This window comes from Stenella coeruleoalba (genome assembly GCF_951394435.1).
Source record: "Stenella coeruleoalba genome assembly, chromosome: 2".
NCBI lineage: Eukaryota > Metazoa > Chordata > Mammalia > Artiodactyla > Delphinidae > Stenella > Stenella coeruleoalba.
This window is the reverse complement of record NC_137147.1, coordinates 178,142,384-178,158,363: the sequence shown is the minus strand read 5'-3', so window position 1 is coordinate 178,158,363 and position 15,980 is coordinate 178,142,384. Positions and strand designations below refer to the sequence as shown.

Below are 15,980 nucleotides of genomic sequence, written 5' to 3'. Positions count from 1 at the left end.
CAAACTGTTCTGAACATTGTTTTATGCTACTAAAAGTAGCAAAATATTTTATTGTGTTTTCAATGAAGAATCCAAATAAAAACATGATTTTTAATGCTCCTATATTTACAAACCACACTTCAAGATTCAATGGAATTTACTCAGAAATTTAGAGCACATTGATATGCTTTTTTGGAAATGGTTCATTATTTGATACATTTTTTTAAAAACATGAAAATAGTTGCATACCTGTCTTCAATAGTTGTTAGGTAAGCCTTCTCATTCACACAGGTTTGGTTTGCTTCTGTAAATGTTGAAAGTGTGTGTCCAATCAAATAGCAGTAGAAGCCATGTCTTTTCCAGCCCTGTTGATGTTATGAAGCAGATTATCATGCATATTTATTATATAATATCATTTTAATAATTCCTCTATGATGAAACACAAATTGATAAACAACAGAAGTGTGTAAAGAACACAAATAAGAATCATTTGACATGCAATGAAAACAATTTATGTGAATAAGGAAAACAGGAGTGCATTGTTCCTCAAATGGCAATTATGATACAAAATGGGGTGAGGGGAGTCATTCTCTCCACTTCTGATGCAACTTCCAACAAAAATGATTTGTGACATGTTTACCCAAGAAACTGAACAAAATGGCTCAGATCTCAGTTTTAGAATAGGTAACCACAGGAAATAATTTGCAGAGTAACAAGCCTAGTCACCTATTGAAGCCAGTAGTAGATGGTGAGTATAAAGCTGCACCACCTGGTCACAGGATAGCACTTATCAAACTTTTGGCAACATGATTTGACGTGCTTCCTCTCCCACACTTCAAGCACACAGAAATAAAAGCATGCTAAATAAAATCATAACAATAAACAGAAAATCCATACTAGAGTTTGGGAGAAAGAAGGGGAAATCTCCAGGTATCAAAAATAAATACTAGAAAACTAAAGAGCTGGGATGGAAAATGCACAAGCAGAGACTGTAGTTGCCTGGTTATGTATCAGACCAAGATTAAGGTCCTGGAGTCTAGGGGCTGGGGTATTAATGTCCATACAGATTAGGATATTTGGCCATCAGCCCACCTGAGGCAGGGAGATAGAACTGAAGTCCTTGTGTAAAGATGATACCCACGAAGGGTAGCCCCTCTTTGAAAGGAGAGCGAGAAAACTCCACCCACAGAAGGAGGAAATGACAGAGATTCTTGTCACCTGCCTGGGGTTCTGGGTGAAGGAAGAAAAAAAAATTCTTCTGTTTGAAAATAAATACCACGTCTGTGCCATAGATGGGTGCCAGTGCCAACTTTACACTCTCCACATTGTATGAGAATCTAAGCCCCCAAAATAAAATATAAAATGTAGTCTACAGAAGGAGGATCTTGCAGGCACTTTGAGAAGTAAAATGTAAAACCACATGACAGAAATATGTCCACAATCCAGGCCATGTAAGACTATGACATTTGAGGGTCAGGGTGGGGATGGGATGGGGACGAATTCACAATCAAAAATTATAAACCATGTGAGAAAAATGCCTCATTTTAAGGGAGAGTCAACAGTTTAACATTATAAAACAATCTGGAAAAAATATAAAAAGAAGCATGTTGAAATGATTTAAGTGACAAAAGAAGAAACAGAATCAATGATGAAAGATCAAAATACTATGAACAAAGAACGAGAGGATTCAAACACACACAAAAAAGAATTTCTAGAAAAGAAAAACATGAAGTTAAAAACTCAATGGCCAGATTAAATATAGAAAATACGGTTTCAGAAAGATTAGTAAATTGACTGAATGTAGGAGAGATGAGAATATGAAAAGATGTTTTAAAAATCATATAGATAGAAAATATAAATGATAGAATGAGAAGGTTGAAAATCAACCTGAGAGAAGTTTCAGAAGCACTGAATAAAATTAATGACTGGTAATTTTCAAGAACGGAAAGATACAAATCCTCAAAATGGAGAGGCACACTCAATACCAAATGGACCCAATAAAATAAATCCAAAACTGAACACACTGTACTTACAGAGAAAATGAGATCTTAAAATCAATCAGAGAGAAAATACAGAGTATCCACTTTTTAAAAAAAGATTTAGTCTAGTAGGAATTCCAATGGCAAAAATAAAGGCCAGGAGAGAATGAAATAATATGTAAGGTGCTGTCAGAAAACAGCTATCAATCTAGAATTCTAAAATGACCTACATAAGTTACTATGCAGGGTGAAGATGAATTCAAGAGATTTCCAAACAAAGACAGAGAGTTTTCCACTCCCAAATCCCAGGGAAAGGAATTCTAAAAGATTTACTTTGGCAAGAAAGGAAAGACAAGAGGAGCAAGTGGGCTAAAAGTCTACACTGAGCAAAGAAGTCAATAAATGTTAGTAAATCCAGGTCTAACTGCCTGGACAAATAGCAAAGATACCTAATTGGTGGTGGGAAGTTAAAGAATGGAATAGTAATAAGATCTGTAGTTTAGTCAATAATATTGTATTCATGCCAACTACCTGTAGTGATCATGTACTCTGGTTAGAGAAAATGCTGTCATTGGCTGAAGTGGAGTGGAGGATACAGGGGAATTCTCGGTACTCTTTTTTTCAACTTCTTGTGAGTCTAACATTACTTCAAAATTTGAAAAATTTTGAATGTTTGAGTGGAATAATTAACATTCATTTTGTTCATGAGGCAGAGAGAGATATTGGTTAACTTCAAGTCAGGAATGCATGTTAAAAATATAAGGGGGGGCTTCCCTGGTGGTGGTGCAGTGGTTGAGAGTCCGCCTGCTGATGCAGGGGACATGGGTTCGTGCCCCGGGCTGGGAAGATCCCACATGCCACGGAGTGGCTGGGCCCATGAGCCATGGCTGCTGAGCCGGCGCGTCCGGAGCCTGTGCTCCACAATGGGAGAGGCCACAGCAGTGAGAGGCCCGCGTACCGCCAAAAAAAAAAAAAAAAAAAAGCAAGCAGCTGGAGAAAGAGGTTCCAGGGAAATACCATGCAAAAGATAGTTTCTGTGGCAATATTAATATTATTTAAAATTGACTTTATGATAAAAAAAGCATTACTATGAATGAAGAAAATAATTATATAGTTGAAGGACTGATTCACCAAGAAGATATAATACAGATCAAAGTACATAAATCAAAACTTGATACAATTACAAGGAGAATATTTTGTCAAGCAGACAAAATAATAGAAATATAGAATACCTGGATAATATAATTGCTAAGTTCTATCTAGTCACCATATATAGAGCCCTGAACCCCCAGATCAAAGATCATTCTGTTCAAGCACAGATGGAATATTTATAAAATATTTATAAAAACTGACTATGAACTAGATAATGAAGAAAATCTCAACAAATAACAACAAAAACTTTATATGAGCACAATGCAGTGAAATTTAAATCAATAGTAGCTCCCAATTATTTAGGAACTAAAACACAAACAAACCCCCATCACTACCAGCAAATGCTACCACTATGAAAACACACACACACACATTTCTAAATAATTCATGGGTCAAAAAAACCTTCATGGAAATAAAAACTCTTTACAATTTAATCATATGAAAACACCACATAACAAAACTTGGTGGCTGGTCCATCGTTTCAATTCCACTTTTATTTCTGAAAGCATTTTAATACACATTCACTTTAATGTCATCTCCATTAATTCCACCCTCTAAGCTCCTGGTGGTATGTTTTATAATTCTGGATTTCACACTCGTCTGTGGGATTCCCAATCAGCCTGGGAAGGAGGACTTCTGCATAAAGAGGATTTACATTTGCGTCCGTCAGACATCCAGGAATATTAGCAACTTGAGACCACTTCATGTTAATTTCTTAGATCAAGGTTTCCCATGCAGGTAGCAATGAATTGAAAACTGAATCCCAGATCTTTATGACAGAAGGCCTGTAGTTTTGAATTCTCAGAAATACGTCTACACCACCAAGTACCCAGGCCCAGACAAAAAAACTATTATCTTCCTTTGTTGACAAGTGGATTTGTTTTCTAGACTTTCCAGTGATTTGAGGAAATCAGTGCCTAGAGCATGTGTTTTTAAACCGGCTAAATTAATATCTCTGAGTTCTTGTATCTTCTCCTGTTTAGTTAGAAACATAATGTTTATCTTTTAAGATCACTGAAAGCATAATAACCACACTCAACAAACAGTTGGCCAATATTTTCTTCTTCTTCTTATTTAACCTAATGATTAAATTGGATTTTATCATTATAGACATGACAGTTCACAGAAAAAATATACACAAAATTTTGATTGTGTAGAAGTAATAAAATTTGAGGATTGGTTTACTACTTATAGAAAATTACAATAATAGACAGTCTCCTGTACCTGCATATGATTAGGCAAAGAATATGTAAGTATACTGGTAGTGAAACCAGCAGTGAAAGTGTACTTGGCAGGAAACTTGGGTTCTAGCCTTACCTCTGTGTGACTCATACAAAGTTATCACTTCTCTGGGCTGAAATTTCCAGAACGCAAAAATTAAAAGGGGTTCTTCAAGCATCACTAAGATCCTTTCTATCTCTCACTGTATGATTTTCTGTGTTTGCTCTATTTTTCTTTATGGTTTAATTGGTCAGTACTCAAGTATGTTTCATGAATTCTGGTGTTTGTTATGATTTGATCACAACTTGACACTCTTGGACAGAAAATCAGTTTCTACTTTATTTTTATCCAAGAGAAGTGAGAAAGGAAAAAAGAGGAAGATGGACAACTCAGCGATCAAACAGGAAAATGACAACCATACGCCCCGTATTTTGCTTTTAGAAACAGCGCCACAGAAATCACTTACTTTAACCTCAAAGAAAGATAAGACCTGCGGGGAGGTATTACTAACTGTGCTGCAGGTGAGAATAAAGCACGATAGGACTGCATGGTTTGACTTGGTTTAACTGAGTTACTACCTGGTACTACCAGCGAGAGTCTAGACCTCCTGCCTCCCAGACCCTCAGGGATCTACTGAGAAGACTCCCCACCAGAAACAGGCTCACCAGAAATATTATAAATGGAAAAAATGACTAAGGATTGTTTGCTATCTGCAAATTAAAGTTATCCACTGGAAATGTCCTTGATGACCCATCGCGTCATAGACTACCACTACCTGTAAGGTGAAGCAGTTGGCCCCTATTGTTAAGTACCTTCACAGACAAAAATAAAGCTATCACATTATATCTGCTGATCTGAAACCACTGCGTGCTTTCTGTACTCACTCTCCGGCAGCCTGTTTCCACTTCCACTATTCCTGGAGTTTGGGCTTGTGATTTCATCTTACAGATGTAGCCAAGAGACTGTTCACAGGCCCGATCCGCCCAGTACCCATCCTGCAGAAAGCAAAGGAAAAAAAAAACCAAAAACTCAATGATCATCAGTTGTTTGGTGCTATTTCCTCATAACTGCACCTCTGAAAAGGGAAATAAAGGTTCGAGGTTATTAAGAGAAAAAGGCATCTATGAAAACGAAAGGTAAATGGACATTTTGCCAGGAAACTGCAAATTTGGCTACAAAGATATAAAGAGATTGTAGCCCCAGTATGTTTTTTATGTCTTTGCTGTCAAGCCACTCTGGAGGGGGATCTAGAGAGAAACGAAAAATGCTCATAAGCCCTTAAGAGATGGTCCCAACAGAAGGTTTACCTCCTCCTCCATCCCTATGGGCAGCTGTTTTCAAGTTAACTGAGTACGTTTAAAGCCACCCAGAAAGAAGGCCCAACCTGAAAACACACCTGAAACCAGTTTTCTTCCCTCCATTCTTCCCATTTCTATTGATGAGGGTCCCTCCTGAGCTCAGGTACCATATTTCACTCTATTTCAAATTCCACCCTTTCTGCCTTCCTTAGAGATTTCATGTTAAAAGACTTCTCTTCTCCTTCCCTTAACTGCTAAACACCTTGAAAAATGTTTTCCGTACCCACTACAACCTGGTACTCAACTCTTCAGCCAGTGTAATATTTGCAAATTGCAGATTAGGTTTGGCTGCTCCCAGGCTAATGCATGTTTTCTCACGGCCAGTATTTTCCCTACACACCCCTCTACCTCTCACTCCATGCTTTCAGCCACACTGTCTTTTGAGTTCCCTACAAGTAGGATGCTCTCTGGTTTCCCCTTCCCAGGACACACTTCTGCCTATTCTTTCAATAATTAACACATACTCTTTTCTTAAGCTTTCAACTTATCACCATAATAACAACCACAATGATAAAAACAGTAGCTAATACTTACTGAGCAGGAAGTTTGGGCCAGGCACTGTGCACGTTATACACCTTAACCCATTTAATCCTTATACCCACCATATGAGCTGGGTATGATTATTATTATTATTTTACAAGTGAGGAAATAAGCCATACATCAAAACCAAGCCCCTGAACCACCAGCTTCATTCTCTATTAACAAAAGATCACTTGATGATATACTTAACCACCAGCTTCATTCTCTATTAACAAAAGATCACTTGATGATATACTTCAGTCGCTAAAGGGATATTTAAGACACGGAAGCCATTTTTTCATATTTGGCATCTCTTTGTAACCTAAAAAAAATCTGTAGCTCTCCAAGCACAGACTCTAGGCTGTTGGACCCAGAGGAGATTAGCTAGGTCTCCATCCACTCGGGGCAACCAGCGAAAAGTAGGACCAAAGCTCTGAATTGATTAATCAAGCCATATAAAAACATGTGCCACCACCTGTGGAGAACAGGGAGCCCTCCTACACCATCGGTGGGAATGTAAATTGGCGCAGCCACTATGGAGAACAGTATGGAGGTTCCTCCAAAAAACAAAAATAAAACTACCCTATGACCCAGCAATCCCACTCCTAGGCATATACCCAGAGAAAACTATAATTTGATATATGCACCCCAATGTTCATTGCAGCACTATTTACAATGGCCAGGACATGGAACCAACCTAAATGCCCATCGACAGAGGAATGGATAAAGAAGATGTGGCACATATATACAATGGAATATTCCTCAGCCATAAAAAAAAGAACAAAATAATGCCAATTGCAGCAACATGGATGGACCTAGAGATTGTCATACTGAGTGAAGTAAGTCAGACACAGAAAGACAAATATGTATCACTTATACGTGGAATCTAACAAACGTGTACAAATAAACTTATTTACAAAACAGAAACAGAGTCACAGATGTAGAAAACGTATGGTTATCAGGGGAAAAGGGGGAAAAAGGGGGAAGAGATAAATTGGGAGATTGGGATTGACATATACACACTACTATATATAAAATAGATGACTAATAAGGACCTGCTGTATAGCATAGAGAACTCTACTCAGTACTCTGCAATGACCTATATGGGAATAGAATCTAAAAAAGAGCGGACATGTGTGTATGCATCACTTTGCTGTACAGTAGACACTAACACAACACTGAAAATCAACTATACTCCAATAAAAATTAAAAAAAAAACGAACTTAGAACCAAGCATAGGAATGACATGGGCGTTCGTTACTGGTTAATTTCATCTTTGAAATGAAAGTTTCTGTCTGTTGCTTTTCTAGTCCTCTTGAGAACTTGGGTGTGCCAGACAATTGAGAGACTCAAAAAACTGAATCCGAATTCTCGTTCAACCTTGATCTATGTCAATTCAGTAGAATAGCAACAATGGAAACAACCGTACGTAGTAAGTGGGGCAGAAGGAAAATTTCCTTGTGGCTTTCGCTAGATATCAGTAACTAAAGTTGCCTTACTTTGCCTTTCATCACCGCACAGTCTTCCTGCCTATTGTTTTCATGACTTGGTTCTCCACGAAGCCATTTGGTAAATGTTACAGGGGATCCATCACTCCATTCAAAGTACATTTGAATCTTGATGTCATTTAAGCCAATCCATAACTCATCACTTGGCTCTAAACAGGAAGAAAAACACAGAAGTCATTTACCCAAAGTTTTCTTTCTAAACATCAGAAGGTTATCAGGAAAAGAAGACCCGTTCCTTATCAACAACTCCCTTGATATTATCACTAGCATGAAAGACCATCCTCTTGAGCTTCAAACGGATCTACCTCTGTAGACTGAGATGTCAACTACATTTTATGTTGTCGATTTTTTTTTTTTTTTTGGTGGTACGCGGGCCTCTCACTGTTGTGGCCTCTCCCGTTGCGGAGCAACAGGCTCCAGACGCGCAGGCTCAGCGGCCATGGCTCACGGGCCCAGCCGCTCCACAGCACGCGGGATCTTCCCGGACCGGGGCACGAACCCGTGTCCCCTGCATCGGCAGGCGGACTCCCAACCACTGCGCCACCAGGGAAGCCCCTATGTTGTCAATTTTAGTTTAAAATGTGTAATGTATTCTTCACATTGTGGATATGACTGTATTCTTTTGCTGTGCTACTGCAAATTCTATCTCCTGGGAGTTGTTAAACAGAAACTGAAGTGGGTCCATCATGATCCTCTATCTTGTGAAGCTGCTTTTTTGTTATAAATCATTTACCAACCACACTCATGGTGCTGGAAATACAGCAGCTTCTTTATACATAAATCTATTTGACTACTATTAAATCTTATTGAATGTTTTAAAATAATAAAAACTAAGAACCACTCCTATTTTACTGACGATGTTATCAAGAACATTCTAGGGGTTTCTGTTAAAGTTTAATCACTGTAATAGGAGTGAAAATGATCCATACAGTGAGAAGATATATAAATGAAGGGCTGGGCTGTCTTCTGGCATTTAGCACTTATTTATTAGTCTATGTATATGAATGAACCTGCCACCATTTTCACTAGAAACACCAGAAAAACCCAAATAACAAACAGAAGTTAAAATAAAAACACCAGGTATAGATATAGAAGAGGATCATTCTGTTTTGAAAATTCTATGAAGAGCATTATTGATTTTATCAGTGGTTTTAATTCTAAGAATTCTAAATATCGTAAGTAAAAACGGGACCAAATAGAAGGCCTGAGGTCTCGTGACTAAAATCACACACATTTCCATATTTTAAAAACTGAAGGAATACACAATTCAATATCTATTTAAGTTTCATATGTTCTTTAAACAGTTAAATAAAATTACTTGCCAGAAGTTTGTAAAGATGATGTTGTAGTAGAAAATGAGAAATATGCCACATTGTATAGGAATTTCCCTAAACGGTTTAGTCTCTTCCTCCTAAAAGTGTCACTCAACTTTGCTTTTGGAGAAGTCCCTGACTGGCCTGGTGCCAGTCCCAGCAGATGTTTCCAGCACCATGAAACATGAATGGCATTGCCAGGATGATCCCTTTTCCTTTCACTGAATCTGGCAGATCATGTTCTTTGGGCAGAAAATATAGGCTCCAAAATGACTTCATGTACCCCTCAAGGTTTTTAGGTTCAAGACCAGTGAAAACCTAAACTCCCAAGTCCCACGATTATAATAAAGTATTAAGAGTTTCTGATAAACATTTTTCTCACTAAACTGTTCTCCCCCTGTAGCTTCTGTACGCACAAGCTTGATCCTACAAAAATATATAAGATGCGAGCATAAAGTTGTTAGACGGACTTATCAACCTGTTAGGGAAGCTGTCTTTGTTGATGGAGTCATAACTTATATGCGTAGGTCCCAATGTATCCCCTGTATTTCCATGATTACCATGAAAGATATCAACTCAACTAGCTCCAAAAAGGTTTTCTAGGTTTCTGACTTAGAAACAATCATTTTAATTTTATAACTTTCCTTTACCTTTATCAATATGATTTGTATTGTTTTAAATAAATAAATCTTTATCAATAATAAAAAAGAGAAGGTTTCCATAGTGAAAGTTTACTAATTCTCCAGCTGAGTTTAAAAGCAACCTTCGTCACCAAACTCCTAAAATAACTACAGCAATAAATATATAAGGTTCTCCTATTACTAGACCATATTATATAAAGTGGAGCAAAATTTGCACGTTAGCCCTACAGCCTCTTAACTAATGTGTTTCCCACCGATTCACTTGCAAACCTTATTCCCTACTATTCCCTTATTCCCTTATTCCCTAGAGTATCATGCCATCTCTGTCACGATATTATTCAGATACACTGGTTTTGATTACATTAGTATCGTGTAGTCCAGATGCTCCAGGACAGGTAAATGTAGAATAATCGAGAAATTATTTATGGGCTGTAGCAGAATATCATCGTCACCCTACCGAACTCAGTGAGGCGCGCAAAGGAGAAAGGACTCCGTTCAGCACTGGCACCGACAGCAGCAGTGCTGGGGATGTTCTACATCTTTTTCTGAGACTACGTTATTCTTCTCATCTATTTGTTCATTGTTTTTTTTCTTCTCCCCTACCCCCACTCCTATCCATTTTCAGGCAGTAAGTGTCAGGAAGCAGTCCCCACCATCGCCACCATCCATTTCCTCTTGTTTTGCTCTCTGGAAACGAAAAGGTCCAGCTATTCTGCAGTAGCATAAGTGGAAGCAGAAAACGATCATGGTTGAATCAGCAAGTACGGCTGAGTGCCCGTCATCATTACTTCCTTCCTCAGCCTCCTCCTCTTCAGGATAAGCATATTCCCAACTCGCTTTACTCACTTTTGAAATGTTTTTGATAGGGCCAATCTTTTAAAACTTTACAATATTGAGTTACTACATTTTCTCTTCGTCTCTTAGAGTCCTAAAATGGAGATGCAAATTTCTTGAAAAGGTTTAGGCCACCATCTAACCACTCCAATCAAATAAATTCTTTCTTTCCCTGCTCATCATTCTAGCAGCCTTAGCTAGATTAATAAAGAAAATAAAATTCAGAGGATGAGATGGTTCATTTAGAGACCTTTCCTGTGAGACAAAACATGGGCCTTAAAAGAGAAAATACATCCGTACACACAACTAATTCCAACTAGTGAAATATTGTTCACAAATTTAAGGTAGACTGCTCTGAATCCAGATTATATAGAGAAACACAGTATTTTTTTTTGAAACACAGTATTTTTAAAACTATGCATACGTTGATCCCATATTAAAAAAACTCAAATGTTCTCTTAGTGGTAAAAATTCTTTAAATTACTACATAATTTTAATATTTGAGGCATGATCGATATTTGTTACTAAATTGTTCGTTGAATTGTTAACTTGAATTTATTAGATTTAACATTTATGATCAAATTTCCCGAAGATGGGTGGTAAGTCAGGAAGATGAGAATCAAGTGTATTACAGACGAAGTTCCTACCGTAGCCCAGCTGGGAGATAATGAAGTCAAATTCCTCGATGCTGTGTACACTTGCTAGGTCACCACCTTCCTTCCTGCATGCAATCAAGGCATCTCTTTGGAGTTTCTTCTCTTCTCTGTAAATCTTGTAACAGTGACCTGCATACGGCCACCACTGACTTGGACAGTTGGTAGGCACATCACTTTCTAGAAAAAAAAAAAAAAAGAGTTTGGAAAACATTTAAAAGGAGCTTTTTTTTATTGTTTTAAAAAGTTTTTAATTTAACGATATTTTCTATCATTCTCTACAGGAAACAGTTCATAGTCATAGGCAAATATAGCTAATATTTATTTTTTGGCACAGATATTCACAAAAGATAGACGAGATTGTGTTTGCTTTTAGACTAAAGATGATATGGAAGTCATCTTTCATTTTAAAATAAAGCCAAATGAGAAATCTGTTCTTATTTTCAACTGTACCTACAACAAGGCCACAGTAAGATACAATAGATTGTCTCATTTCGTCTGCATTTTATCATCGGCAGACCTGTCCTAAGCATGTTCTATAAATACTGGAAGCACAAGAGTTTTGTCATATAATGTATTCATTCCTCAGAAGATTTCAAGTTACCTCTATTCTACGGGCATTAGGAAGCCACCCATTCCTCAGAGGATGGGCACGACTCACAAGGCAGGCAGGAGAAAGACGTGCTGACACAGGGCCTAGAATGGGTGGGGGGCGGGGGGGGGCACCAAGGAGCTTCTGAAACCATGGCAGTGTGAGCCGGCCACCTGTGCCTTTGAACCAACCCACTGCCGTGCACTTGCTCCCAAAAGATGGCACATAACTGCAGAAATCACAGGGACTTCGATTCCAAAGTCTTTCAGGCAAAATCTGAATCTGCCACAAGCTGTGTGATGTTGGGTCAGTCACATCGCATGAACCAAACTATCCAGGTATGTAAAATATTGTAAATCATATGAATACTAGTACTAATATTAAACTACCCATCCTCACTGTGCTCTGCACTTGAGATAATATGACTATAAATTACAAATACGACAACAATGTTTAATCAAACCAGTAACAGTGACCAAGGTCCTAATTATTGCTACTAGTAGTCAGGGTCAAATTTCATGACCTTGATTATACATTACAAACATGACAGTAATGAGCTAGGGAAAGTGACAGTAACAATGTTCGAAGGCAAGAGACTTGCTTCATTCATCCTCATATAGGCCCTGAAATGGCACAGGGCCTGGCACAGAGTAAGTGTCATGAATTGTTGGTCAAGAAAAAGAATTGAAGTTATATTTACTAGACAACAGCTTATTATGACCATTTTGTGGATACTATTTCAAACAGCAATTGAGCAATATATCTTGCGTAAAGAGGGACTATATTGCCAAATGAATGTCAATTTCTATATTTAAGTTTGATACTAAATGTTCTCAAATGTGCTGCCTTAGTAAAGGTTCAGTACAGGGCACCTTTGTTATCCGTTTCATGTATCAGTTCCATAGTCTCTCAAAATCTGGGAATGTCTGCATCACCTTTGTATAAGCATCACCTTTGTATAAGCTCAAAATTCTGTGTACGGTCATTCAAGTAAATAGGCAGTCCTGAGATCCAAACACTGTATTATTATAACAGAAAAATGCATATTTTTAGAAAATCTATTCCTTCTATACAGTTCCAGTGGTGACCAAAAAAAAAAAAAAAAAAAAAAAGTTAGTATCACTCTGGAGCCCTCTTGTGGGATATTTTAATTTTGCTGCTCAAGAAGTTGAAAATGATGCCAGCACATGCTGAGGGCTTCAGAAACTAAACAGATGCACTTTAAAAATATTTCAAAACATGAAAACAACCGATGTAGAGGCGTCCCCTGGGGCAGCCACAAAAAATGGCTTATTCCTGTACAGCAACACTGTCTGACTGAAATATAACATAATCCACAAACGGAAGCCACGTATGGAATTATCATACATTTGCCAGTTGCCATGTTAAGTACAAGTCTCAAGAGAGACAGGTAACTTCCTTTATAATAATACATCATATTTAACCCAATATACCCAAAATATTATCATATCAATATGTAATCAATTAAAAAATGAGATCGTTCACTTCTGTTTTTCATGCTGTGTCTTGTGAGTCCGGCGTGTATTTTACACTCACAGCAAATCTCTGTTGGAACTAGCCGCATTTCATGTGCTCAGTGGTCACATGTGGTTAGTGGCTACTGAACTGGACAGTGCCGCTCTAGCAACCTAGGGGTCATGGACGAACAGGGTGGCATTGCAAAGACAAACAGGGGACGAGGTGGAACCCTTGCCGAAGAAAGTCACCAATAATGTATGCTGCATAATCCTAACTCTGATATGCTTTTCCAAGCTCTGGTTTATTTGAGTTTACAGATAAGATAGAATGATTAATCCAGGAAGTATAGAGAAATTCAAAAACCAATGGGAAGTGAAAGTTAGCAAGTGAAGCAAGTAAGGCATGTAACCGAGCAGGACCCTAGGGGGCCTTCCTGGGACAGACCCCCTCCCCCATATCCTCTGCTGTAGCTCCCCTCTGAAGGACCCAGATAATAGTATCTCATGGACATTTCCTGAGTTGTTTTACAGATGCTAAAACCACCACCAAATGGAAGAAATTAACGACTTGATGATCAGGAGCGTGTTGGCACCTAAGGATTGATAACATCAACCCCTGGGACACTGCCATGTTCCCTCACCATCAACCAATCACAGAATTTTGCACAAGCTGATCACATACCCTGCAACCCACCTCCCTCGCCTGGACTTTACAAACCCCCATAGGGGGGTTCAGTGTTTTGAGTACTAGCTGCCCTGGACTCCTGGCTTGGCACCTGCAATAAACCCTGCAATTTCCTTCACCACAACCCGGTGTCAGTAGATCCGGCTTTACTGCACGCAGACCAGCAGACCCAAGTTTGGTTCCAGGAACAGGCATAGCACAGAAATAAGAATAATGGACTGAGTGCTTGACAATATGAACAAACATTCACAGGAAGAACAAGTGTTAGTATTTCCACTTAATAGATAGGAAACTAAAACTGGGGTGTTAAGGAACAAGGCCAAGTTACAGAATTCTACCTCCTTACCTCAGACATGATAAAACCACCATTCTCCTCACCCCCTAAGTGGTAATTCCAAACCTTCTGAAGGAGAATTATAGGAGCTCTTCCAAGAGGGAAGGATTATATCAGTACCCCTTCTCATATGGGAGGAATAGAGGAGACGAAATACAAAAATGACTGAGGTCTCCCTGAGGCGTGCCCACAGCCATAAGGGTGACCCTGTAAAGTACAATCAGACCCAATAATGGGACCCTCATCTATATCCATTGGGGAGCTCCGCCATGTTTGTATCCATCAAAATGGCAAACACACCCACTCTTTGATCTGGCAATTCCACTTCTAGGAATAATCACACACATCAAATGACACATGTATAAAGTTACTCACTGCGGGATTGTTTGTAATAATAAAAAATTGGAAGTAAACTAAAGTTCCATTAATAGGGGACTGGTTAAAAAAAAATATGGTCTCTCCCTGCAATGGCTAACGTTCAGCCATAAAGATGAGCACAGAAGCTACCTATGTACTGTAGGGAACGATGCCCCAAATTGTTATTAAGTGAAGAACGTAGAGTAAAGTGTATCATATGCTGCCATTTGTATAAAACAGACAAAAAGAATCACAAACATATTTATTCACATATTCATAGAATAACTAGGTAAGGATATACACCCAGACACAGTTATTCAGAGAGGAACTGCAAATCTGAAGTAAGAACTGGAAGAAATTATTATTATTTATCATGTTGTACCACAGACTTTCTAGCCATGTCGATCATATTTTAAAATAAATGAAATTGCTTTTAAAAGTCAAGGAGCAAAAAAAGTGAAGAATGCCACGCTGTCAGATTTCCCAAGGAGAATATATATATACATACATAAATGACCATGGAGTATTAAGTGTCTCTCCAAAAACAGGTGATGGTGAAAAAAATGTATCAACAGTTAGTTTGCTTTTTGTCAATTTGAAGAAAAAAATGCATTCTGGGCTTAGTAGCTTAATTCTTCTATAAAATTATGATAGAGAGCATAATTGCAGTTTTTCCCGCTGGTCTAGCCTATATATAAAATTCAGTGACTACTTCTGGGATGTTTTATTCCATTTTGGTGAAGACTTCAGTGTATATGTTAAACTAAATAACACTGGTGCCCAGATACGCCATTAAATAGTGAGGACATAATAAAAACATTCCTTTCAGATACTGATTTCCTAGCTTGGATTCCAGTTTTGTCACATGTGCGAGTTTTTTATATCCTCTGAATATCTTTTTCCTCATCTAAAATGTGTGAATAATAATACCTACCTCACAGGGCGGCTGTGAAGATAAAATTTTTATTAATGCTGTGTCAAAGGCTTTGCTCATGCCCAAACACTCCAGCACACTCAGGAAAGGTTAGCAACCACCAAAAAGACATTCTGTAGGAATATCATTAAGTTGATACCATAAATGATCAACAAAACCTGTCACTGCCTACAGTTAGGACTAGACTGTAATTTGATCTTTAAATTATAATATTTTATACACTTCAGATCAAATAGATCACTTACCTGAGGGGATAACAAAAGAATTCAAAGTTGTGTTGCCCTTTTTACAAATATAGCCTAGCTTCTGAACACATTGCAGATTTTCCCATTTAGCACTTTTCCCGGGATTTAGTGACACACAGCTTTTTCCTGGTTCCGCTGATGGACTTCCTTTGGGGAAAAGAAAAAATAAAAGTGGGACTATTATAGGAATTGCAAGTA

The 15,980-nt window shown here is 38.1% G+C and overlaps 1 protein-coding gene across 3 annotated transcripts in view; it reads right to left on the bottom strand.

The window, feature by feature from the left end:
- MRC1 (mannose receptor C-type 1) overlaps window positions 1-15,980 on the bottom strand; it is a 107,827-nt gene that overhangs the window by 58,496 nt on the left and 33,351 nt on the right. For all 3 annotated transcript variants that reach the window (XM_079913786.1, XM_079913785.1, XM_079913784.1), the window contains 5 exons: window positions 15,783-15,929; window positions 11,152-11,337; window positions 7,708-7,865; window positions 5,216-5,326; window positions 229-344 (listed from right to left, as the gene is read on the bottom strand). In XM_079913786.1, coding sequence (XP_079769912.1) covers window positions 229-344; window positions 5,216-5,326; window positions 7,708-7,865; window positions 11,152-11,337; window positions 15,783-15,929 — 718 coding nt within the window. The remainder of the gene's footprint in view (window positions 1-228; window positions 345-5,215; window positions 5,327-7,707; window positions 7,866-11,151; window positions 11,338-15,782; window positions 15,930-15,980) is intronic.